This window comes from Lissotriton vulgaris, chromosome 3_1 (assembly GCF_964263255.1).
Source record: "Lissotriton vulgaris chromosome 3_1, aLisVul1.2, whole genome shotgun sequence".
NCBI lineage: Eukaryota > Metazoa > Chordata > Amphibia > Caudata > Salamandridae > Lissotriton > Lissotriton vulgaris.
This window is the reverse complement of record NC_141689.1, coordinates 1,792,658,677-1,792,686,333: the sequence shown is the minus strand read 5'-3', so window position 1 is coordinate 1,792,686,333 and position 27,657 is coordinate 1,792,658,677. Positions and strand designations below refer to the sequence as shown.

At 44.4% G+C, this 27,657-nt stretch overlaps 1 protein-coding gene across 2 annotated transcripts in view; it reads left to right on the top strand.

The window, feature by feature from the left end:
- Window positions 1–27,657, top strand: part of MGAT4D (MGAT4 family member D) — a 720,909-nt gene that overhangs the window by 174,522 nt on the left and 518,730 nt on the right. For both annotated transcript variants that reach the window (XM_086962223.1, XM_086962222.1), the window contains exons 2-3: window positions 5,250–5,411; window positions 23,358–23,498. In XM_086962223.1, the coding sequence (XP_086818349.1) occupies window positions 5,250–5,411; window positions 23,358–23,498 (303 nt within the window). The remainder of the gene's footprint in view (window positions 1–5,249; window positions 5,412–23,357; window positions 23,499–27,657) is intronic.

The window sequence follows — 27,657 nt, the reverse complement described above, 5'->3', positions numbered from 1 at the left end:
TCCATTTTAATGTGAGGTCAACATATTTCATTCCTACGTGTCCCTGCCTGGGATCAGTAGCAATTCATCAAGGTAATGGGTCATGAAAAATTCCTAATCATCTATAGGTGAGGCTCCTATGCTGTTTTGGTGGTGCTCACACTGTGTCATATTTAGCAAAGTGTCATCTAATTAGGAAATTTAATCTATTTATTTGCATCAAAAAGTTATATTTACCCACAATAGGCTACCTTATAATAAAAGAATACAGTTGTGGCCTGTAAAGAAATACCAGAAACAAGCAAAATATTAATAAACACCGCAAATGGTAACAAAATTATCTGGTATATCAACCATTTGTTTTTCCAGTTCTATGATGATCATCATCTACGGTGTGCCCATCAAGTACTAATCAAGTACTCATACATGCGCATGCTCTGTGCTTTCATACCCAAAACTTGTAATACACCATGCATACACCGTGATTTTACATATTTTCACGTTTTAGAACCTACCAATATGGCTTGCCTGTAGCCATTGTGAAACTCGTCCTTTGGGTTAGCGTGGATGGTGGATGTTCCTTGCTAAGCATCTGAGGGAAGAGATTTAAGGTACTTACCATCAAAGTAAGCGGGTACTGTTTGCGCAAAGGAAAAAAAATATTTTTTTCCCCCGAGAGAGCCACTTACTTGCCGAAGCCAGGAAATCCTCTGTGAATCTACCCCTACCATGAATCCGGAAGTGGAGTGCTCCTGAGCGGGCTGAGGTCAAGTGTGTCCTGACATGCGGCGCCTAATAACGAGTGTGTCGATATGAACATTGTGCTAAAATTCCTAACTGCATGGGGTGGGGTTGGTGTGTTACCCATTCATTGTACTCATTTTGTAACTCCTGTGTTTGTGTTTTTTCATCAAAGGTTTTTTTGTTTTATACCACTAAGTATTGTTAAAGCAGGTTATAATCTCCAAGGGAATTGCTAGATTTCTATGTAAGGGGAACATGATATGTGTTACGTCTATGGAGGTTTGGAATAGCATATTGATCAATTGCTTTGGCCAAAGGGAGCAAGTGAGAACTGCCGGTACAGGGAATAACCTTGATGGACCCATTGGGCTCTTCTAGAGGTAATGAAGTGCTATATGTGGATTGTGATTTTGTTGGAGAAATTCATGCCAATGCTCTCTCTGTGCTGCTTATGAACGTATAGAACTGCTCGAAAAGACTAGAGTGATTGAGTGTGTAATGGAGCTAGTTCTGGCAAAGGGCTCTCGGAAACTCTTTAAGTATGTCAGATAAAGTGTTTTTTTATACCTGCGTAGTATTTACTCTCACTGTAGATCATGTAGGTCGGGCTGCTCTACCACATCCAATTGTTGTTGCCTGATTATCTTTCTGTATAGATTGTTCACTTCAGTAGGGAGGATCAATATTGCATTGTAATTTAACTGGTCGCTGACTCCTGCTTTATTTTTGTTCAGAAGAGTTTAGACTAGGGAATATAAACTCACTGTGTTGGAGTGATCAGTAATGGTACCTTTCATGTCTGTTAATTTTATCCCTCACACACTAATTGCCAGGGGATACATCTGAGCTGAAAAGAGTTTGATGTTCCTTTTTGTGATGACTTCCGATCAAATTAGTGAATATACGCTGTCAAAGTCCGCATGGACAGCATGAATGATGTGTTTTGAATGGGGTGGATCTTGCACAATACTAATTTTATTAAATATTAAATATCTTTAAGAGTTCGGATGTTGCTATCGGTGTTGGTAATGTAGATGGCTTCCTTTTTTTGCAAATCATTTGTTCACTATTTTCCATTCCAGTATGATTGGTTTTGCCTTATTAGTTCCTCATAGAGCTCTGACCCACAAAAGACACTAGTGTTCAGTGTATAAAATATAGTGTGCATCAAAGGACCACAATCGTACCCCAAAGTACAGAATTGTACACCACAAATCATAGTTGAACATTATCAAGGCATTGTGCTTTGACAAGAACCACATACCAATTAAATCCCTAATGGGATGATCAGCAGTTCATTCTGGGTCTGAATGGCCAGGAGGTGAGTGGAAACACTTGTTGCCTAATCACTTGTCAGGGGAGGCAGGTGACAAGTGCTGAGGCTGTTTTACCGACATCACAATTTAGGGTTAGTAGGGAGTGAATGTAAGGACCGCCTTACCTATTGATTAGTTATTGGAGGGAAATTTAATCAGGCAGCGAGATTTTGGGGCATTCAAGCAGAATTACCAATTGATTGGGGAGCATTTGTGATGTGACAAATTGCATATAATTTTCTTACACCTCCATTGCTCGTATTAGTGCAGTATATTTATTTACAAGCCCAGCTGACACAGGGATCAGGTAAAAACAATACTTACCTATTACTACTTGTAGATTTGATTTTCTTCATTTTAATTAGGTTTGTTAACCATCTACCACTCTAATGCGAGTCAAAATATTTGGTCTGTCCCTCAATTCACGTTTTTATCAAGAAATGAAACATAAGGAAAATGATGAATGCTGATTAGAGGTAGGAAGGGGTATCTAATGCTTCCCTTGGCTTATCCACTGGTACTTCTGCACTGCCCTTGCTACCACTGAACTCAGAATGGATAGGGAAGCTACAGGAACATTAATTAAATCTGTCTTGCAAAGCCTTCTTAAAGTTTGTAGCTTTCACAAGTGCCATTTGCTTACCTCCTCAGCACCAAATAGGACCCCGGTGATCAGCGTCGGATTGGTAACGGGGGCATTCGGGCAATGCCCAAGGGGCCGGGGTCCGAGTTCCACCTGAGGGCTGCTTTTGAGCAGCCCGAGGGCCGATTTGGGCGGTGTATCTGTTGTTCGACGATACCGCCAGCGGCCCAGTGGGTGTCTAAGTGGCCTTTCTGGAGGGAGATGGGCGCTCATTACCTCCCGTATAGCAGCAACAGGTAGAGGTGTCACCCCTTTTCTCTCGCTGGGCCTCCCATTAATGTAGGCATACTGAGCGGGGCAGGGGGCCTGTGCAGAAGTGGCCTCACTTGTTTTCAGGTGTGTTTCCCTAGTGTAAACTGATGCGTGCATATATTTTTTAACCCCCCCCCTTTTATGTAAAATTACGCTGAAGCAGTGATTTGAGGGAAGGCATTATGCAAATGTAGGCTGATTTTTTTATGCGTGCCCGGGCCGATTTTTAATCCCAATCCAACCCTGCCGGTGATAGACTATGAGTTGAGAACCATCCATTAGTGTATTGCTCCTCACATTTGGCCACAATGCTTGTCTTCTGTTGAGCCTCAGGGCAGGCACTGAAACTCCCGTTATGAACCAGTAGAGGTGCTGCCTTTGCTTTCTGTTCACCAGATCGTAGATCTAATCATGTGAAGAGAAAACTGCAGTTTGTGCCTCACACTTATTTGTTCATGTATGTATCACTGTGCATATTTTTTTAAGCCTGAAGTGGAGGAGTAGTATGATGTGTTGTTCAATGGCTTAGTCAGCCTGATTAACCATATTGCCCCCTTATTTGTAAGAGGGCACTCTATTAAAGCTTTTCAGAGCCTCAGCTCTAGGGTACTGGAAGGAACATTATCTTCAAAGTAAAATCATTTGGGCTTTTTAGTCAATATCAGTGTTCCCAGTTATCAGAGCTATGGGTTAGAGATCCCTCTTATAACTATAGAAGAGATTTTATTTTTTTAGATCTTCTGTCTGCATGGTAGAGTTCCTTCTAAGAGATCGTCCTTCATTTTGAAAGAGAATGTTAAGTTTGTGAGCTACATTTAGAAGATAGAAACTGTAGGTCTCATTTAGATTCTAGTGGGCAGACCACCTGCTGGTCAGATCAGTGGAAAAAATAGTCCCTGCTCCTCTGGTGGAGGACTTCACACCAGATTTAGAGATCTCCATCTGTCTTGTGGGATTTCTGTTCCTACAGTGGAGCTGTTCCTGCAGTATCTTTATTAAAGGGACTGATATGTTCCAGAGCAATCACCATGATTGATGCACCTCCTCCAGAAAGTGTTTTGTTCTACAAGAACAAACTCCGAAAGCAGGAGTTTGCCCCTTTGTTGCTGAATAAAAACCCACAAGACAAGCAGGTAGTCTTCTTTCTGTGTATGAGGACCACTGTGTAATTTACTGCCCACTGGAGCCATGTCTTCTATGGCAGTCTTGAATGGGGAAGATGAGTGGTGACCACCCTATCTTAAATAGGGTGGATTGATTGCTACTAAGACCTGGTGGTCCTATGGTGGACGGACCACCTTATCATGCTTTCCACTGGCAATGCCGGCTAAGATGGAGTCAATGGAATCCTAGAAGTGTCCCTTTCTAAATAGAGAAGGGAACAACAGTTATGGCAGAATTGTGCACCCAGATGTACAGTTTAACCAATCCCAAATGATCCTCTTTCTGTCTTGTTTTCTTTTTCTTTCCCACCTTATGGGACAAAAAACACAGGTGACCAAGATCAGGCATACCTGCATTGTGATTGATATGTTTCACAATTGTGTGTTTTTGACTGAATAATTAGATACAAAAATGTAACTAATGTGTGATCCTAATACTCAAACTATTGTATTTGAAATATGTTATGCTTTTTAAAAATATATATATATATAACAAAACTCAATGCCCTCCATTTCACAAAAGATTGCAATTTTGCAGCTGGTGATAAATTGTAAATAGCTTTAGCCACTAAACCAGAGGCATTACATATAGGCAGATATAGACTGTTATATTAGGAATCACTTCACCAAGTTACAACTGAAATTGGACAGTAGTAAAGAATATTGCATTTAAGATAGAATGTAAAATCAATGTGGGCTTCTCAACATCATGGTCTTGTTGCTTTGACATGAGCTCCTTTCTAAGTTGACCATGCATGTCCAATATCGGGGAGAGTAGGAGAAGATCCCAGCTCATTACGAGTAAACCTTTTTTAAATAATTTTCCCTCATGGTCATCTGTCGAAATCCCCTCCCGGCCCCACCACTCTTACCTGCAGCGGCTGTCTGTAACATGTAGCTAGAGGAATAAGTTATGTACTGTAAAATATGAGTAATGAAATCCTCATGTTTGTTTACCGTCATGTACAGGGTACATAGAGTGTTCGCCTGTAGTGCCAATTACATTGCTAGGTTGGTGCACAGTGCAGCAGTATGCATAACTATTGCAGGCAACTCATGTATAAGAAGTTTGAACGTCACTGGTTGAACCTGCAGGAGCAGAGACATAATATTGTCACAAACAAACCATTAAAAAGTTCTCTTCTGTTTTAGGAAATGGAATAGATGAGTATCAAAAGGACTTCCTTGAACTTCGGCAGAGACTATTAGTGGCAGAAAGAGAAAATCAGAAAAAATCCCATTACTTGAACAATGTCCTGGAGGACATCAAGAAGGCACTGGCAGACAGGAGAAATAACTCAAACAATCATACAGGTATGTTGGCTTTATGCTGTAAGTTTTAATGATGCTTATGTCATGCAGCACCTTGGCAGCATATGTCCTTCAGATTTGACTTTTAGTTCTTCATACTATCACAGTGATGTGAACATACATTCTTTTGTTTGGGAATAGGAACATTTCTTTGAACACCTTTCAGTGGAATTGAGCAACACTCTCACCTAGCTAAATTGCGTTTTATTCTTTTGTTTTTTCAAGTGTTTTAATCCATGTCTGGCCTACTTTGCGCCAAGGTGCATCATGCTGATGGTAAATGCTAAAGAAAAATGAAATATGCAAATATACAATGGGAGTAGTGCAGTTATTAGATTCTGTATAGGACTAGGCACACTTTGTGTTACTTGTGACTCCATTGTACATGGGGGCAGTGATATTTTTTAATTACCAATAAAAGCGTCCTTTCAATATTCACCAGAAACACTATTAGCGTGTCTCTAATACGTCCAGCTAAGCCATCCAGATAGTGTTGCTTTGGGTCTGTGACTAAACTTTTATTTATATAGCAATAGTATTTGCTTTTGCGGCCTGTACAGTGCGCGAGGGTTCCTATAAAGTTTACTACATGAAATTGTCAACATCATAGATATCAAATGGGTGTGGTGTATAGAAAAATACAACGTGTAACAACAAATCAGTCTCCTTGCAAGTAAGATTAAAAACAAGTCCCAAGTCCTGGCCTACATTTTAGGAAATTATCAACTTCAATGAACTCACATCATAGGAAAGATTACAACTCCCAGAATGAGGTACATTGCTAAATAAAAGGTGAGGACTAGAATATTGTTCTTATTGTGTATGAAGTAATTTGACAATTTTTACTATACGTTGTAGTCTGTGTAATCTAAACTTAGCAGGTTTAATTTTCCTCCCATGCAGACATTTAGGGCCCATTAGTAGTTATTTATCATCTCCAATAAATAGTTACCATGCCCAATGAGATTAAGAGTAATGCTAAAATCACAGGTCTGGACAATTCCCCTAGGACTCTGGCTGCCCAAAAAAGCCAAATTCTTCAGGCGAAAGTATTGCCAAGAAGTACCAGTGGTATGCAGTAAATCTGACCCCACCCCCATATTTCCACATTTGTAAGCGAACCGTCAGCTTCCAGGTTGTAATGAAATGGTTTTCCGACCCCTTGAGTTATCGTACCAGCGCTAAAGTAAACTCAGTGGATCGTCCTTCTATGATACTTGGGGCCAGATGTACTAACGTTTTTTGCGGGCGCAAATGGGTTTTAGACCCACTTGAGAACGCAAAAAACGTGTGGCCCATGTACTAATCCCATTTTGTGAGTCTCAAATCAATTTGCGACTCGCAAAATAGGATTAGCGACTCGCTCTTAGAAAAGGGCGTTCCTAGGGCGTCCCTAGGGTGTCCCTTCCTAATAGCGACTCCTAAAGCTATGTGTGACTGTTTTGTGACCTCAATTGCGGTTGCAAAACAGTTGCAGTGTCAGTTCTGTGAAGGGTGGTAAACCACTTGCAAACAAGTAGGAGTCTCCAGGGGAGCACTTCCCCTTTGTGAGTTGCTCTACAAATATTTTTTAAGGGCCACTGCGTGCGCTTAAAAAATGAAACTGAAAAGTTTCATTTTAATTATTTTTTATGCATCCCGTTTTCCTTTAAGGAAAACGGGCTGCATTTAAAAAAAACCTGCTTTATTTAAATGCAGTTCCAGACATGGTGGTCTGCTGACCCCAGCATGTCACTATCTCTGAGAGTGCCAGCCATTCCCAGTGCGGTTGCAAATTGAATGACGCATGCAATTTGCGACCCCATTGGGAATCGCAAACAGTGTCTCAGACACTGTTGTGCATCCCAATTTGCGAGTCGCAAATTGCGAGTCGCTATTGCGACGCAATTTGCGACTCGCAAATTGCCCTTGGTTTCTTAGGTTCATGCCTTTGAACTCTTTGTGATATTGCAAAAATATATCAACCCTAGTCCACAGGCTTAGCCATTCCAAAAAATCCCAAAACACTGGAACGCCTTGCCAAATACCAAATAAAAAAACTCCTTGTCTTTGTTAGTCATCGCAAAAGTCCAAAATATCAAGTCAGTCATCAAGCTTAATGATTCAAATCCACCCAAGTCTTTTTCCCTTAAAGAAGAGAACACTGGCTCGTTCAATATCACTCAACTGAGACAAAGCAACGTAATACTCCTCCTTAAAGGCCTGTAAAAGACATTGGTGCTTCCTTTATGCCTCTACAGCACCCTCTCTTGCAGAATCTATAGCTTAACAAATGATCGGCACCATAAATGATGGACTTGCAGATGATAATGTCTGTAACTCCCTTAGGCATTCTTTCACCCCCTAAATCGCCCTTAAGAACGTTCACCCTAGACCCCACATGACTCAAGAACTACTCCTGGAAAATACTCCAAAAATTGTCAACAACCAACTATAAAATGATGTTGGATCAAAGAGAAACACTTGATAAACACCAGTCATACTTTAGGCCCAAGCACAAAACTAGTTACATGTGTGGAACGCTCTACTTGAAACCGCGGATGAGGGGTCTCTTCATGCAAATACTACATATCTTATCTGCTGTATTTGACACAATACACTACAACTTCTACTCGATAGCTGCTCTGAGCAGTGGTCAACATGTCAAACAAAGTTAGCAGATGGTTCAAATCCTTCCAAGATAGAATGCTTTCAGAGAGTGAGACTGGGACAACGGCCCTCCTTTGCACACAAAGTCACGTGGGGAGTGCCTAATGGACCTACTCTGCTCCCACCTCCTCTACTGTCACTCCAATGTGAAAACTAACAAGTGACCAGAGCCAGATAGATACAATATTTGACGGCATGATACACAGTAACCTAAAAGTGAAGGACTAAATATAGAACTTCTGGAGCTAGGTCAAGCGCACCTCCTCAAAACAACATGCACCATATGAACACCTGACAAGGTAGCGCTACGCTGCTAAGCGCTTCGCGCTCTTATTGCTGAATGCTATTTTCAAAAATCCTGTTTGCTATTTGCTTTATATTTTGGGTTCTTATCCCTTGCTTTTAATTTGCCCCTTACCTGCACTATAATAGGTCTTCCACCGCCGCTTGAGCGGGTCCTGTTCTTGGGTGGGGTTAGTTTTGGTTTTGGCCGCCATCTTGGAGTGGTGGTGTGGTGGTGGTGTGTTCAGGGGCTACTACTGGCGAGCGCTCTAGTGCGCAGGAGCTACTGAGGGACACCTATTTAACGCGAGTCGCCCTGGAGCTCGCCCTGACAAGGTAGCGCTACGCTGCTAAGCGCTTCGCGCTCTTATTGCTGAATGCTATTTTCAAAAATCCTGTTTGCTATTTGCTTTATATTTTGGGTTCTTATCCCTTGCTTTTAATTTGCCCCTTACCTGCACTATAATAGGTCTTCCACCGTGCTTGAGCGGGTCCTGTTCTTGGGTGGGGTTCGTTTTGGTTTTGGCCGCCATCTTGGAGTGGTGGTGTGGTGGTGGTGTGTTCAGGGGCTACTACTGGCGAGCGCTCTAGTGCGCAGGAGCTACTGAGGGACACCTATTTAAAGCTCCCTGCCTAGCGCAGCGGTAACGCGCAGCGGTGGCGCCTTCGCTTAGCCTGAGTCGTGCCAGAGTCCTGCCCGTCTGCGCCCGTCCGCGCTAAGGCCGTGCGGGTCGCTGCGGGTCCCTGCAATAGGTGGACGCTTGATCCCCCAGGATCTATCCTGCAGCAGGGCCCTCCATCCGCCCGTCAGGCTCATGGCTCCGCGCCCATCTTGCGGGTGCTTAATTTAAATGCCAGATCAGTGGCTAAACATCATCAAGCCATTTTTGACCTAATTGAGGACGAGTCCCCAGACGTCTTCGCTATTACTGAAACTTGGCTTCAGGATGCGGACCCGGCCATCATCAACTTAGCCTGTCCTCCTGAGTACTCTATGTATACTCTGAATCGACCGACGAGAGGTGGTGGCATAGCCCTCATAGTCAGGTCCAGTTTTTCCTGTAAGTGGAGCGGCCTTAACATCGCCGGCTGTGAAAGCGCCTCTTTTAAGATCTTAGTCAGCCCTCAGTTTACGCTCTCTGGGATGGTTGTCTACCGTCCTCCTGGTAGCGATGCAGTGTTCAGAAACACCTTTCCTGATGCTGTTTGTACACTAGCCATGGGATGTGCAAACTTTTCCATCTTGGGTGATCTGAACCTGCATTTTGATATTCAGACCAACCCAACGGTGAGCAGTATTCTCGCTGACTTAGAGGCTCTTCAGCTCTCCCAACAGGTATCTCAGCCTACCCACATAGGGGGACACATTTTGGATCCCTTTTTTGCCAACCTGGACGAGGCTAAGGTGGCATCCATCTCTCCTCTAGAATGGACAGATCATTTTTTGGTGACTATATGTTACCCTTTGCCTGAGACCCCTCCCACTCCATCGGTTAGAAGGGTCGCTAGGCGGCATTGGAATAAACTTAGGCCGGACGACCTGCACCGCCTCCTAGCGGAAGAGCCGCTAGGTCCACTGAATAGTGTGGAAATGGGCTATGACCAGTTCTGCTCTTGGATTTCTAAGGCACTGGACTCTCTGATTCCCATTGTCTCAAGTAAAGTAAGAGCTAGAGAGTCGAGTCCCTGGTATGATAGTGCGCTACGTGCCTTGAAAGGTATTTGTAGAAGGGCGGAAAGAGCGTGGCGGAAGTCTTATGGGGCTGATTTAAAAGCCGCATATGCTGCTTCCGTCAAGACTTACCATCGGGCTATTTGTAGAGCTCGTGCGGCATTCTATGCCTCGGAGTTCCGCAGCAGCTCTAATCCGTCCAAAACAATATTCAAGGCCGTTAAAGATCTCTTGGCGAAAAGGACCTCCTCTGTGGCTGTGGGGTCCACTTCCCACTGTGAGTCCTTGGCCTTTTTTTTCTTGGAGAAGGTCCAGGCTATTTACCGGGCCTTCCCGAGTACGGGGACTGTCTTGGGAGTCCTAGATGGGGTTTTAGGCGAGGCTACCTTGCACTCTTTTCCCCCATTACTTTTGGAGGGGTTTAATAAACTTGCCTCCCAGATCAAATCTGGCTCTCCGTTGGATCCAGTTAGATCCGCTCTTTTTAGAGAACAGTCCTTTCTGGGGCGCTCGGCAGTGTGTGCCTTAGTCAATCTTTCACTGGACTCAGGAGTGGTTCCAACTAAATGGAAGCAGGCCGTGGTCTCTCCAATCATCAAGAAGCCTTCGCTGGACCCCTCGAAACCCGAAAGCTACCGCCCCATTTCATTGTTACCCTGGCCGGCAAAAATTGTGGAGGCTCATGTCAACCTGGCCTTATCAGAACATCTTGCCCGGACCAATGCCTTGGACCCTACACAGAACGGCTTTCGTGCTGGGCACAGCACGGAAACAGCCCTTCTTGCCATGGTAGAGCATCTACGTGCAGTGTTGGATGCTGGTCAGACGGCGGCGCTGGTATTATTAGACCTCAGCGCCGCCTTTGACACTGTTTCCCACAGCATTCTGTTGCATCGGCTAGAGGAGATCGGCGTAGGGGGACAGGCCTTGCAATGGTTCCGCTCCTTCCTCGACAATCGTTCCTTCTGTGTGGCTATCCCTCCCTTCAAGTCCAAATTCCAGCCTCTGGCCATGGGGGTTCCGCAGGGATCCTCGCTGAGCCCCACGTTATTCAATCTGTACGTGAGACCGCTGGCTGAGGTCGCTAGGCAATGGGGCCTAACTCTGGTCTCATATGCCGATGACACTCAGCTGGCGGTTACTCTCAGCGGGGATGCGGAACAAGGCGCCCCAAGGTTTCAGAATGGACTGAAGGCGGTGGCCAGCTGGTTGACGGCAAACTGTCTCCAGCTTAATGCCACCAAGACAGAGATTATGATTGTCGGAAAGAGAGTGGAGCTCTGGGGTGACAGATGGTGGCCCTCCGAACTGGGACCGACTCCGACCCCGGTTTCGGAGCTAAGAAACTTGGGAGTCTGGCTCGACTCTGGTCTCACCTTTGTTGGCCATACCAAGAAAACAGCAGCCTGCTGTTTTGGCGTTCTTCGGGGTTTAAGACCCGTTCTTAAATTTTTTGATGCCCCAACTAGGCAGCTGGTGATTCAGGCCACAGTTATGTCTCGCCTGGATTACGCCAGCTCCCTCCTGGTGGGTGTCAATCAGGCAGAAATCACCCGCCTACAGCGGGTACAAAATGCCGCTGCTAGAGCGATGGTTGGCCTGCTCAGATACTGCCCTGTGTCCAATGTTCTTTGCTCCTTGCATTGGTTACCAGTGAGGAAGAGAATCCATTTTAAGGTTCTTTGTTTGACTTTTAAAATTCTGAAGGGTATAGGCCACCAGATTTTGTCTAATCTCCTGTCTTTCTATGTTCCAACACGTGCTCTGCGTTCCCTGGGCCAGGCCCTCGCTGTGGTCCCTCGATTTAGGCTTTGTCGTGCCGGTGGACGCTCTTTTGGTGTTAAAGCAGCAACCATCTGGAACTCCCTCCCGGTGGAAATTTGTCTGCTGTCAGATCTCATGCTTTTCCGGAAAGCCATTAAAACATTCTTGTTTTAGTCTCTCCTTTTGGCTGTCTTGACCCTCTGCTGTGTTATGTTCTACCTTGTTAGTGGCGCCAGGACGCTCCTTTGCTGGAGCAGCTGTGCGCCCAATAAAAACCAATAACATAACATAACAATAACATAACCTCCATCCTTCTTTGGCAAACATTACCCTTCAAAATGAGGGTACTTGTCCTGAAATTGACGTGGGATGCTGACATAAGCCTGCATTCGCAAGAGGGAGCCTCCCGGCAAGCTAAATGAAGTAGCAGAACAAGGTACAAAACGTGACTGAGGACTACATTGAAGGCAAATATACACTCCAGTATCAACTCACCTCAACAGTGTACAGTAGCTCCTAGTAAAAGACAGAATGACCTTCAAGATTATCTAACTCGCTTATATTACTCGAAGGGGCCGTTCCCAAATACCATATAAATGTTCAACACACCCAAGCAAACTACTTAAAAGTCGGTAGAAGATCTGCTCCTGGTCATCCTCAACACAGGGCGCAAATGCAGTGGTACCTAGTAGTTCTCTGTAGCAACTTGTGCCTCTGGAACAATCACTTCTGCAGTTAGGATTTTGACTGCTTCTCTGTTCCAAACATTTTGCAAGCTTCTCCCTCAGTCCCTCGCCATCCACAGTGTAATTAACCTATTTTACATTGCCTTGGTATACATAATACATATCTTTCACTGCCTCTCTTATTTTTCTATAATGTGCAACTGTTTTTACAGTTGCATGACCGGAATTTTGGTGCTTAAATATTCCATTTTTTGTGTCCATCCCTTAAAAGCAATTTAGTTCTGCCATGCGCGCAATACAGGCAAACTAAACTTTCCTAACACATAGCAGTGGCGGCTCTAGGCTCATGGCGGCCCTGGGCAGGGAGCATAGGTAGGGGGCCTCGGAAGAGGGGGTCGGGGCGGAGCGGAGCGCGAAGGCCAGCGACGAGGTGGGGGGGGGGGGGTTCAGGCTGTTTGGAAGTGGAACAGAGCCGGAGGCCGCCAAATCCCTGCCAGGGGGCACCACGCAAATATGTATCCATCCCCAGAGGATTATTATATTGAGGCTATATATTGGCGTGGTGGCCCCTGGGGTTTGGTGGCCCTGTGCAAGTGCACAGCTTGCACATGCCTAAGGCCGCCCCTGCACATAGCTCGGACTTTAGGCTTTGCACCCGAGGAGATGTTGTTTTGAGATTCTTCTTGTCCCCTCACATTTCATCCCATTAAAAGGATTAGTTACAAGTAACTGGCATTGTAAAGTATATTTTCGAGACTTTTGTGGTGAATTTTATCTCCCTAAAGCACTGTTGCAAAGTCATCCTTGTGCCCTGGGCACCCCCATTTTCTTCTGGCAGGTACTGGTGGTAACTACCTCTGTCTATCCCTGGGCTCTGCCTAACTAGCCCCCTAGCCAGTGCTTTGCTGAAAAGATACTTAGAATACAGTGAAAACACCTACATACAATAGGTTACACTTTGGGTTAGGGTACCCCTATGATTGTCATAACCTCCCCTATAAGGCTATAGTGCATAATTGAGTAGGGGGTCTAAACTACATTTAAGTCCTTACTATATAATAAGGCATGGCAGTTTAGAGGCCAGCAGCCCTTTCTGCACTTGCATGTGTGCACTTCTGAGGCCTGAAGTCAGTTTAAAAGCAGCCCTGTGTGGCAAGACTACTTTTAAAATGCAAATTGTGGCCAAACTCGACTTTGGTATTTGGGGCACTTAAAAATGAATAAACTAAAATGTGTGGGCATTTTAGGTACCCCCAGGGTCTCCCCTAGTTGTCCCAGTGTGTGGGGGCCAGGTATCTATCTATAAGGAGGGCAGTTATAAAATGAGTTGTGTATGTCCTAGGTTTAGTGAAATTGCACATTTCATACCCCACATTGTAGTGAGGTTCTTCCCAAAATCAGATTATGTGTTAGGAGCACTGTGGATTGAGGATCTGCAATATTTGTACATATTCAGAACACATAAAGTCTCCCCTAGGTATTCCAGGGCTAGGGAGTCCTGTAGATATAGGCAGGGTCCTAATAAAATATGTTTTATAAGCCCTGATGTTGGAGAAATTCCCCAGTTCATTTCCCCATTGCCGATCCCCAGTCACATAGGTTAACATGGCAGAAAGTTATTACATAATAATTAAAGTCAAGGAGGTGATAAAAATATTATTCAGGGACTTCCTAGAATGGTATTGATAAATCCAACAATATGCTATTGTTGAATTTATCCCAAAATGTACAGACAAGAAGTTCTAGGACTTTCTTGTCTGTAAGCCAGAATTCAGCCTTCCAGTGGTCTGCCCTGATTGGCCAGAGTTAAGTGGATTAGCCAGGCTCCTTCGATTAGATGATTAGTCGTCACTGGGGTTTGAAAGCCCTTCTAGAAGGCCAGGGTTCTGCTACATAGGAATGCCAGAGCAAGGGGAGGGTCGTAATGAATATTCTTCAACAGAAGGAGGAGACAGGCAGGAGAGGCCAGTTTCAATTACCCACTACTCTTTGAACCCAGCCAGATGGTAGGAGTAAGGAAGGGATGAGCAAATGCAAGGGGGAGAGACTGGGGAGATTAACCATCCTAGATATGTGTTTAGCCAGCTCTTCTCTCTCTGCTGGAAAATCAGCCATGTTGAATTTTGGAGAAATGGTGCTCTCTGAGAGACTAAAGTGCCATTCTTTGGAGAATATAGTTATACCCTGTCATGTTGCCTTGCACTTCATTAGACAGAAGTGCACTCCTGCTTGACCCAGGGAACTTGGAATAAGTATCTGAGGGGCAGAGCATCTCAAATCTGCTGCTTGAAACTTAAGGAAGAAGAAGGGTCCGTACTGGAAGCTTGATTTGCACCAACCAGGCCCTGCACTCTGACTGATTGCACCTGCTGCCCAATATGGAACTACAGCCATATAGATGGAACCTGCTTCAAATGGACTAAAGAGTGGGTTGCCTGCAAGCTACCAGTTAACAGAGCTCACCTGTACCATCACCACCAAGAATCCCCAGGCTGGAGTAATACCTGTGTATTTGTAAGGGTTTTATCCAAGTGGATTGTGGGAAGTGAACTCCCAAACTTTCAAGGACCATCTTGGAGCTTTCAGACCCCTGGAGTAAGTTTTGGACACATTGGGACCCTCAAAGGAACTTCAGAAAGAAGTTCCAGAAGTTTGGAGCAACTTTTGAAAAAAGCTCCATAAGTGGACTGACTCGTCCTGGCCAGTCAAGCCAGCGACCTTCAATGTGAGCCAGCCTGGTGTCCAGGTTTGTCCCGCTGAAAAGCTCTGGATGTCCGACTTCCAGAGTTTGCTCAGAGTTTAACTGTGAGTTGTCTGAAACCCAAGCCAGCGAACCCTCACCGAAGCCAGCGTGGTGAAGAGCAGCGAGGGACCCCTGAAGAAAAAGCTCTGTAAAAGTTTCTAACTCTGAACGTAGGAGAAGTGACCGGACCAACCACAAGAGACAAGGTGCCCACCTTCAACCATAAGCTAGCTTGGAGTAAGGGGTAGCCGTGCAGGGCTCCATCGCAATCGGGCTGAAACTTTGACTTTTCCCGGTCTAGCGCGACTAGATGGCCCACGAGGCACTATAATGTTCTATGTGCTATATAGTGCTAAATCTTTACAAATTCATATCTCTAGTTTCCTCCATTGGATATTTTTCGTTTTGGTGTCATATTAAAGATACACATATTTCCTATTTTTATAAATTGGTGTTGGATTTTTATTGTGTCTTAATTATTTACTGAATTGGTGTTTTAAATGCTTTACATACCTGTCTTTGAAGTTAAGCCTGTCTGCTCGCAACCAAGCTACTAAGGGTTGAGCATGGGAATCATTCACTAAGACCTATACTGAGCCCAACCTGTGTTAGTGACCTTATTGCTAGTGGTAGATATATATTTACTAAGTGTGGGCGTAGTGCTCTTCTCCTTCCACTGAATGTGCGTAGTGTTGACCACTTCGCAATCCGCAAAGTAGGCCTAGTAGGCAGACTACGCACACGCCATGTAGGAGCAAAGTTGCCTGCCTCCCGCCTCCCTCCCGCCCTCTTCTAAATGCCCTTAAAATCATTAAAAGCATCCTAAAAGTATTGAAAACGACTTACCTGAGATGTGGCGTCCCGGGGCTTCCTCTTCCTGGTTCATCACCGACTTCTTCCTCAACAATGCGCATGCCCGGGCACCCGCGCATGCGCATTTGTGAGGAATTTGTCGGCGATAAACCAGGAAGAGGGACTCTCGGTACGCCGCATCTCAGGTAAGTCGTTTTCATTACTTTTAGAATGCTTTTAATGGTTCTAAGGGCATTTAGAAGAGGGCGGGAGGGAGGTGTGCGGCGCGTAGCAAGGCTACGTGAAATCTGTGGGTGTGCGTAGATTCCCCCCGCTTTGTGATGCTTCGCGTAGCCCCACTACGCCCAGGCCTATTACCACTACTATTTACCCACTTTCCAACAAGCACTTTCATTAAGCCTGGAATGCTGACAAATACAGTACAGGGCTGGACTGCCCATTTATTCCATCAAGCATTTCCATAGTGGGCTGTAGTCATAGGTGGCTTTGCTTTTGAAGGTAGTAGCTGCTGCTGGCACCTTTGCTACTTTCTCCAGCTAACACAGAGCGGGCTTTAGGAGAGATAGGAGGAAGAGTGAGATTAAAGAAAAAAAGAGAACGAGATCAGGAAATGAGCAGAGCTAGTCTGAGGTTTTTTTGTCCTCCTTACTAGTGTTGCGCTAGGGACATTTCTCTGAACCAGGGGCGGATTGGCAAGGCGGGCATTTGGGAATGGGCCGAAGGGCCGGTGCCTCAGTGCCCTCTGTGGGCCGTTTTTTTCTCTCCTGTCCCAGTCCACAGAGAGTGGACTAGGAAAGGGGAGAAAAAAACCGGCCCACAGAGTGCACGGAGACAGACAGAGAAAATGAAAGCAGCCTCGCTGTGCGGCCAGACAGCGATTGTTACATGTGGCCTCTTCTTCACCCCTGCCCTGCCAAGCAATCAAGCTGAGGCTGGGCTGGGGAGGGATGATTGTTTGCAAGAATCGGCCTCCCTGGGGGCCAGGTGTTTCTCAGGCCTTTGAGACAATTTCACCTCGGCCCCCCTGGGGCCCATGCAGCCCAGAAACGGTGTTAGTCTTAGCACCTCGCCCACAGCCCTTCACATTCAGGGCATAGTGGACTAGGAAGAATGGGTCTTGCTGTGGGGGCCAGGTAAGGTTTGGAATTTTTTTATTTTATTTATTTATTTATGCAATTTTATATAGCGCAGACTTTACCCGAAGGTGTCAGAGCGCTTCACACAAGGAACAGCAATAATACATGAAGAGAAAAATTACAAGTGGACAAATTACAAAAACCAACGTTAAGTTACATGAATCAAAAGTGACAATAGTGAGCAACCAAAATACATGAGGTAGCAATCAGTACATTACAGGAGGAAAAAGTGATGTGTGCAGGTTACAAAAGCGTACAAAGTACAAGTAGAGGTATAATACTGCAATAAATGGCAGACACTCCAGCACAAGAACAAACGTTACATAGGCAATGATGGCACTTCTGCAAGTATCTAAAGCAAACAAAAGTGAGAGGTAGCATACAGTGTGATACCAGAGAAAAGTGACGTGTGCAAGTTACAAAAGGGTACCATACACAGGTACAAGGGTAATACTACAGTAAATGGTAAACACTCAGACTGCCAGAACACACTGGGAAGGCACTTCCCATGAACCAGCTTCACCTCAGCCTCCCCCCTTGCTACCTGGCTACCTTGGATGACCCAGAAAGCTGTGTTTTGTGCTCCCCTGCCAGGACATTTTCTCGAGGCCTGGAGGGCTAATTGCAGGGGCCTTACCTCTGTTCATGTGCTCCTGAGCTGAAGGTCTGGGGAGGGCTAAGTAGGTTAGTAATAGCAGGGGCTTTGCTGCTTTTCAGGTGCTCCTGTGCTGGAGGGCTGGAATAATTTTGTGACAGAAAGGGGCCTTGCTATTTTTTTTAGTTGCTCAGCATGTAGGCCATTGGCACCTTTGCCCTGTGTCCTGTGCAAGAACAGTATCCTCCCACTTTCATTCCTTGTCTGTGCAAATAGTGTGCCATGAAGGGGCACGCCCCTTGAATGTGGGCCACGCCCCTTAAATATGGGCCACGCCTCTTGAATGTGGGCCACTTTTTTCGTCAGTGCCCGGGCCGAATTGTGATCCCAATCCGACCCTGCTCTGAACAGATCTATCTGCATGTGTGCCAAAAGTGCTCTTAGAAAGAATTGTATTGAATTCAACATTTATCATTATGTACTTATTGCCTCAAGGGTAATTAAGGGGGGAGACAGGCAAAGATATATGTCCATCAATTATTACCAGAGGCATACACTGAACTTAGTAGCTTTCACACCAGCTGTTTGCCCTCTTCAATCCTGAACTAATGCAAGCTGGTGCAGGGGACAGATATGTTTCCGTCTTATCTCAGGAGAAGCTGCCTGTACCTCGCATTCCTAACCAGAGTGCCCGTCTCATTTTGCCCTCTCCCTTTTCTATTGCATTTCCTGTCCTCATAACCTCTTGCGCCTACTGTATTGATGCCCTATTATATATTTAGTGTAGAGTTCCTTTATACAGAACGATCTCCACCAAACAAGTTTCATAGCACTGCAGTGCCTCTTATCAAATAATAATGTTGCAATATGAATTAATTATTTTATAATCATACAAGATCAGTCTTGTTGGAAGATCAGGGCAAAGTTATGAGGTACAACCACTCCTTATGCTTCCTTACCCTGGCAGTCACCATCTGCTTGTTAGGTGTGGTTTCAAAGAGCAGCTTTCAAACTGACATATTGCTAAGAATATGCACCCCTTTCTGCCTTTGATTTGAGACTTTGTCAATCATGCCTTGGCTCAGCACAGTGGAATATCAATTGCCCACCTAATGGTGTTGTTTGTTTTAGTATACCCCCCCACCTCCACGCAAGTGCTTCCATTAAACCACATGAGGATCTGCTTTACACTCATAGCCATTTCTTCTCTCTCATACTGGTCCCCCGGTTGTCTCACTTTAATGGGCTCCACCTATTAAGCCATTAACACCCGACCTGTTGGCTTTGCCAATGTTTGTTTTATAAACTTCACCATCTTCGAGTCTCCCTCACGTATTTTTTGCCTTGCCTCTGGATCTCCATGCCAATAAGGTGCCCTTTTGGACAGAGCCTCTTTTGTGCTTTGAGTGTCTTTGGCCAGGAAGTGCTTTCCATTTCCTTTTGTGGCTGATTATTCTTCGAATGTAATTTTATTTTTATTGGCTGATTTTGAATGCTAAGTCTAGTAATGGACAGTCAAGCCGTTCATTTTGAAAGGACATTTACAGAAATGTAATTGCCAAAGAGATCCTTTTGAAGCAGTTAGGAAATACCAGCCATGATCCACCCCCTCCCCAGGCTGTCCGAGTGATTTCCTGTAGTGGGAGTGATCCTCCTGGCCAGAATCACGCTCTTTGGAAGCGGAGCAGGGAAAGGGACGCTATATTCTCATACCTTTAATTTTGAAAATAAATCTAGAACCTTCAATAAAGTTGTTCTGTATTTTTTTATCATGCAATGCTACATATTATTAATCACCCATACTTTGTGGGTTTGTAGGCTCAGGGCTATTTTAAACGCAGTTTCTGGCATTACAGTTATTTATTTTATTTTATTTGTGTATTTTATAGAGCGCACAGCTACCCCGACGGGGCGTCCCGGCGCTGAGAACTTTGAGGGTGGAGGGCACAGGGGGATGTTATAGGGAAAACAGGTGGGTCTTCAGTGACTTACGGAATAAGATTTCTGATTGGGAAGAGCGTAGAGCCAGAGGGAGCTTGTTCCAATGCTGGGAGGCACAAACCTCAAAGGTTTTTCAGTTACAGTTAAAGCAGGCTTTGCCTTTTCGTCGCCCAGTTTCTTATTGCAGTGCCTACAAAGACTTTTAGGGGTTTATATAAAGTTCCTCGGTAATTCGGGTTTGGTTTTTAATAGGAGTTACCACGTTAATTGGAATTATTAGGCCTACAGTAACTCTGCGAATCTGTGGTATTTCCCTCAGAGACTTCACCTGACAAAGCAGTCCCTGGGTGAATTACCAGGGGAAAGTGGGGAATTTCTGGGGGTATCCGGTCTGGAAATGTCTTTTGCCAAGTAATTCCCAATTTTAAGGGGACCCTCACTTGCATTCTTCTGTATCTCTATCCCTGGAGATAGCAATCCTCTGGAATCAGTAACTCCAAGTGGAAGGACTACCCCAGGGATGTCATTTTGGAGTCTCTAGGGGTCACAGCTGCGACCCCTGGCTAGTTTCCTGCAACATGCCTTTGTGACCCCTGGCCTCAGGTTGCAAAAGCCAACTTTGGGATTCTCTGTCTGTAAAACAGAAGTTGCTTCGGGTTGGTAAGGTACGCACCTGAAACATAGAAGTGTTTCAGGTTGTCCCATCAGGTCAGGTTTTGCTTAGCAACACTTAATCCTTAATATATTTTTATAACAGGGCTACTCTACTTCGGTTTACCATAATAATCAAATCAAATTGTGTTAGTTTAGAAACCTCTAAAATGCTTTGAATCGAAATCCTTTGGGATTGGCTGTTTACATTTCATGGTGGAAAAAGTACCAATGGAAATAAAACAACAGCCATTTTGGTAAAATATTTGCAACGTGGCCGCACTAATTGCATCAAAAAAGGTTGAATCACAAGGACTCGTGCCGATTTCTTTGACGTCATCCTCACTGATTATCATGTGATGTCTCAAACTCGATGTCACAGAGCCAAAGGGCATTTGAAGTCACGTCCGCTACCCCTGGCTTTTTGGTGAATGGACGTCACCCTTGCGTATACTGAAGCCCTTGGAGACTACACTTCAAGGTCATTAAACATTAAACTGGGGAAGGAGGCGGGATTTGATAAGAGCATATTAAAGGGTGTTTAAACTATTCCTGTGCCTCCTTTCAGCGAGGATATTTATTCTTTCTCACTCTCATGTCTTACCTGCTTTTCTTGCAATGGGAGAAACACCACCACCGCCAGAGTCACGGCGCTTCGAAACCTGACCATGGCATCGTGACACTGAGGCAGGTTAGGATTCTAAATCAAAATCAGAGTTTGCAAAAATATTTAAACGGGCGCACTCTGCAGGAGTCCTTACCGAGAAAGGAGCCCTCGGGGCTGCCACATGGGGACGATGCCGGCTCGTCTAGATTTGGAAATAACACCTGAGTTTGCACCTCACATGGGAAATGTCAGAGTAGCCCCCTCGGCTGTCCAGCCTGCGCTCTCAGTTGGTAAACAAATAAGTGTTAACAAAACTAGCCTTCTGTTACAAAACATATTTTGCCTCACACTTTTCATTGGCATTGGTCCGTGTTGGATTTATAATGTGCGATGTATAACTTGTAATCATATTTTTGCTTTCAGAGCAGTGTCTTAGCTGGTATCAATCATCGTAAAAACATGATAAATAGACACTTTAGCAAAGGCGTGACATAAAATAAATAGGTGTCCAATGGGCGATGGAGATGTGACAAGTGCACCTGAGGCTCGCATTTTGATGGACAACAAAGTATTGGATCGTAACTATTTTATTTTTGTGATTTAATTTATTTATTTACAGGGTAAATTATTTAGGAGTCAAATCAGCGCGCCATGAATTTTTAAATTCACTTAAACAAAAGACAATTTCCTCCCTTCGTTTTCAAACTTATCTTTCTGATCTAACCAAAAAGTAAGCCCTTTCTTTGGGTCTTCGGTAGTTGGTGACAATCTCGCTTAATCTGTACTTTTTGGTCGCACATCAGTTTCAGGAGCACTTCTACATTTCTTTTTATTCAACGATCCTCCCTTCCATTTTTTATTGTGATAACCTCCGAATAATGTGAGCGCACAATTCCCTCCCAAATAGGATCTGTCTTAAAACTCTTGCTTGGAAATCCTCTTGCACGGTGTTGGGGGAGGAGTTACCGACTCTATTTTTTGGGCAAGCCACCATGCATAATCTGCTCGACATTGATATGCACACTGCTTTGCTGACGAATCATGACAATCATATTTGTGCAAGTCCCTAGTTCGGATAAATAGTATGAAATACTCTTTAGCTTGAATCTTAGCATTCTCTAATCATCTCTAACAAACCGATTTGCATGCGGAATGTAATCTGCAAACCCATGGAATTCATTCATAAACAGTCCGCCTCTGGTGTCTACTGAGCTCACAAGGGCTTTCTTTTCCAGTAAAACTATAACTATCTCAAACCGTCTTTGGCGGAGATCTTTGCAATCCAGCGGATTCCTAAGAGAGTTATTTCTACTACCTACTATTCTTTCAGGCAGCAGCGCAGCCATGCTGTGAGACTAGTCCCAGGCAATGGCACTGCTCACTATGCGGTGTTCAGGTTCGCGTTACCTAAAAATTTGGCATATATTTACAAATACACAAGGACTACTCCTTGGCATTGCAGGTTGTCCAATAAGCTTACAAACAAACATGTTTGTCAAATGAAAATCCTACATTGGATCCAGCCAACCTCCACACAATCTCCAGTGTTACTTGCCCTGCAAAGGTGTTTGGATCAGGAATCAGTGACCATGTAGGAGACATGTTGAGAACACATTGTTTATTGGATCATTTTCAGTGTGCATTGTGCCCATCTCCATGGATACAGTCTGTTCTTGACTCTGTAACAGGGCCTTTGGAATATGTCAGTTTTGGGAAGTGTAGGTGTTGTGATCCTCTTAGATGTATAAGCTGTGTTTACGTCTTCTGACTGAGACTGCTAATTGAAGTCAACAGGGCCATCAAACTGCAGCCACAATGCCATGGTGTAATATTGGGGAGAAATGGCAAATAAGCACAGGATTTGGTTACATTGTGACCTATTTCCCTGGTAATTCCTTATTAATGCGCTCAGGTAATGTGGTTCCTCTCACCTTAAACGCTGACTAGCCTGGGAAAGACGTAACAGCCAACCCCCAATTTCTACAATTTAATGAAGAACCCTGATCCAAAACTTAAGTGGAGTATGATCGGATACCTTTTACGCAACAATGGTCAAGGCATTTCACCTATAACAGGATTGAGGCGCACTACCTTCCTTTCTGCAGATGACCTTTATAGGTGAAGTGAGGTCTGTACCAAACTAAACACTTAGGCATTTCTTTAGATTTTCTGCCAAAAGTGAATTAAACAGTAGTTTGTAATTGTTGAAAAAAAGCTTTCATGTGAAATAAGTACAGAATTAAACGTTGCATATGTTAAATAATCCCTTATATTTCATTTCATTCTACATTTTTTGGACGCAAACGTTTTGTTGAATGAGTTTTGGGGGAAAACCTGCAGGCCATGGTTATTGGTATCACGATAACAAGAAGTCCTTTTAGGGATAGTAATTCAATTTTTTTGTCCGCAGATGACGCCAGATGGAAAGAGTTCAATTTAACTACCAAGGTTTCTATGCAGTTTGTCAACCTCTATTATTACCTGCCTCACCTCCTGGAGCACGAAGACAGCCTGCACCCCAATATTCTCTATGGACAAGGAAGAGGCGGAGGTGAGAACAAAAATATGCATTTTGCTCCTGTAAACATCGTGTGAGCTTTAACTTTCGGATGATGAAAAGTAAAACACTAGTTAAGGATGTTTACTAGACCACTTGGATCCACTACATACACAAAAGTAACTATAAACCGCTCGCACCTTTTCACCAAATGGATATTCTTAGGAATTGTACTGAAATGTATTTGTTAATATTAAAAGGGAATGTTAGCTGTGTCTTGGTATACTATTCTGAGAAATTCAAAGAGGCTAAGGATTGCTGGTTTCCAACTTACAGCAGGCTGAAATGCACTTCAGGCATGCAGTTTCATTAGCCACAGCCAAGTCTATGTGTGAAGTCCTTTTTCTAATTAATCGTCTTTTAGCCTCTCGGCACAGGTTACATTTCAAGGATCGGTATGATATCATGAAGAGAGAAAATACAATTTCCAAATATTACATATATGATAACCACAGCCAAAGAGCAGAAGTTTACTCAACTTCTCTCAAGTCAATAAGAACATGCCCTTCTTCTCCATCTGGTACCTGAAAATACGACTAGTTATTTTAAGTAGTGAATACAAATACTAGAAAACATCTGCTCACAAAAAGCAGTAATAAAAAAGGCATTGACTGTTATTTAATTCATATGATAATTTCTAGCTGAAACATGACACAAGGGGTTATGATTTTTATAAGATTAACTGTCTCTGGGAGAGGGATAGAAGATGTTTGTGGAAATAGCAGCAGAGTTGCAAATTGAGAAACCACAACTAGAGGAACACGCTAAGCATTTCCTAAAATGATGTGAAAAGAAAGTGGGCTAAAAAAAGTTATCTGGTCCACCCCAAGTACAAAGAAGAACTAGCATGTCAAAAAGGAGATAGATGAAAAACATCATTGTATTAAACCATTAATGTTCACATCTGGAGGACAATTTATAGATACTTTTTGCAGTTCTGGTCTGTTTGTCTTGCTTGATTCTAACACAAGAAACCTAGAGCCTTTCATTGGCTTCAAAATCACTGTGGGATAACCTAGTTTTAGGTAGGAAGTAACCTATAGGAGGTTTTGTGAGACAAGGAAGGTTTACCCCACTCCACTAGTGAGTAATGAATTGTAGAGGGCACGGGGTTAGAACAGTGATGATTTCTGACTTTGATTGTTATATCCATGATAATAATTTACAAGCACATCCCTTTGATAATGATGTGCTGGGGTTTTTGCCACTAACTGGTTCCCGTATTACATAAAAAATACCATATACATGTTGGATTCCTGCCCTTTGGCTGCCTTTTCCAGATATATCAGATCTTCGAAAGAATCCCATTGAACCGGATCTGTTCTCACTGTAACTCATCAAACAATTCACTTTGAACTAATTTCTTTTATGTATTATATTTTTTCATTGGCAAATGTTGGACCCTGTTCGGGGACCAGAGTTCAAGCAGGGATATTGGGCCACAGCCGATGGGGTAGATTGACTCAGTGGTGGCAATGGCGGGCAGCCACAAGCTTCTCCAGGAGTTTAGTTGATGGTACAACAGGTTCAGCAATCAGTAGATACCAAGAAAACTATAACGTAATTGTCTAGCTCAGTGCTTATCTTTTCAAAGAAAAGTATGTTTTTGCATAGTAACCCTCAATTCTACTAAGCATGGGCGGAAAATCCGTTCCGCTCGCGGATTTGGCGGATTTCCTGCAAAATCCGCGAACGGAATGGATTGGGTCAAAAGTTCAAGCTGACTTTTTGTAACTATTTTAGAATGGCGCCGGCAAGCTGCCAGAGCCTCTAAAATAGTTACAAAAAGTCAGCTTCAACAGGAAGCACTAATAGATAAAGTAAAGCAGGTGCTAGAGTTGAATCTCAAATTCAGTTGAACAATCATTAATCACCCCAAACTTGGGGTGATTAATGACTGTGTAACTTAATTTGACCTTCAACTCAAGCACCTGCTATACTTTATCTATTAGTGCTTCCTGTTGAAGCTGACTTATGGCTGAGGGCAGAAGGGCACAAGGTGGGACAGAGGGCATGAGTTAGGCAGAGGGCAGAAGGGCACAGAAACCAGTGGGGCAGAGGGCAAAAGGGCACAAACAAGAGTGGGGCAGAGGGCAGAAAGGCACAAAAACAAGTGGTACAGAGGGCAGAAGGGCATAAAAAACGCGAGGGTGGCAGTGATGAACCAGGCAAAAAAAAAACAGCGAACGCGCAAAACGCCCCGCGAATATGCAAAGTTCCCAGCGAACACCCGCGAACACCCGCGAACACGCAAAAATAAAAAATCCGCAAATTCGTGAATTTTGCAGATTGCGAATTCGCAAATCCGCAGATCGCAAATTCCCAAAATTTGCCCATGCTTAAATTCTACACACCATCACCAAATGTATCAGGTACCTGACGTAGGGGGGCTAGACTATTACTTTTAGGAATGGTTGCCCTCCTATTCCACCTCCCTTACTTCAAGGACACTCTGGTGTGGGTCTCAGAACAGGTGCAGTGCTGTACTCAGTTTCTCATACTCAATTTGGTACTGTGATTGACCTCACACCGGCATCCTGCACTTCAACCGATGTTCCTCCCTCGTTGGGGGTGGAGGATCACCAGCTGTGGTCAGTTCGTTGGCTGCTGTACTCCCAGTGGGCCGACACAGGTTGTATGACTGTGTTGTGAGCTAAATATGGCAGCTGGCTATCTTCAGGCAACGACCCTTTTATGGGCAGCCAACGTCGGCAGGCAGGGGAACGGGGGCTGATTGCCATCAGACCTCCCTCATCTTGAATGGGTGAGTTTGTTAGGCCACTCAGCCCTTCCTTGGTTGAGGCATTAATGTAGCTGTTCTCCAGGCACTGGTCGAGGGGTTGGCCGGTGAGTTGCTTCAAGAGCTGTGGGGCAGTAGCAACTAGTTCAATTGGGTGCACTGCTTGGAGAGTGCCACAGGAAACTACTCAGTTGCTTGTCAAATGTTGACAAAGTTCCTCAATGTAACTGCTTTACTTCAAGTGGCATGGTTCGTAAGGTACAAGTTTGGGAAGTGCCTTGGTTGGACACAAAATATCAATCCTTTCAGGCATACTTGGTGAAAGTGCCACAGCTTCACAGGGATCTTCAGTGGTGCAGACCACTCGAGTACACTCAGCAAATTATATGGCTGCAACAGCAGGGTTGATGGGGATACCTACTTAGACACACGTTGGTAGTGCTGCTAATCCACCACTGTTGGCAAGAGTGATAGTCTCATTGCCAGGAGCAAACTAGTCATGCTCTTGAAGTGTCTGTGCTGGATGGAGCCACACCACTAATGTTCGTGCCCATGCCAGTTGTCTGATGCTCTTGCTGCAATGGATTCACCCTTTCCCTTCTAATAGGCAGGTGTTCCAGGAGATGAAATCAGCTATTCCTCCAGATCAGACTCCAGATCATGTCCCCTCGTGTCTGGGAAGCTTGTTGTCAGGCAGACAACAGCTCTGGTTGTGCAGTAGCCCTCTGGATTCTATGAGGAGCACTCCCTCCTTGGTCCAATAGAAATGGGAACTAGAACAACAAGTTGGGAAACAGTATCCAATTTTATGCAATAAAGGCAGATGGGGTTGTGCATTTTCTGTCTGCATTTTCAGAACCGGTTTGGGTTGGTCTTTTTTCATGTGTTTTTCCCAGGCCATCTTCCAGATTCACCTGCTGTCCAGAGTAATGCTCCTCACAGCAAGGACACTTCCAGGCTGAAGCATCCTCAACAGAGACACACCAGCCACACCTGACAGTGACAAGGAAAAGAGACTAAAGGCTGACCAACTTCAAAAGGACATTCCATGCCCTGACTGCATGAGCTGAAGTCCCACCCTTTACCCCAACCATCCACCAAATGGCAACTTCCAGAAGACTATTCAGCAGTCATCTGAATCAAAACGACCAAATTAAATTTCTAAGGGGAGGTCTGCCTCCTTCCCCATTTTCACTGTCTAGGTTCCCCCCTCCAGTCTTAGGAATGCCAGCAATGCATTTACACCATCAGTATCTGGGAAAGGGGTGTCACCTCTATGTTGTGCACAAGAATAGGCCAGGGATTTCCTAAATAGAACCAGCAAGCCTGTATCACTCTGGTTCTCTCAGAAACTCACTTATGTATCAGGTATGTATGTATTACATGTGCTAGAGATCTTAGTGTGAGGATTTT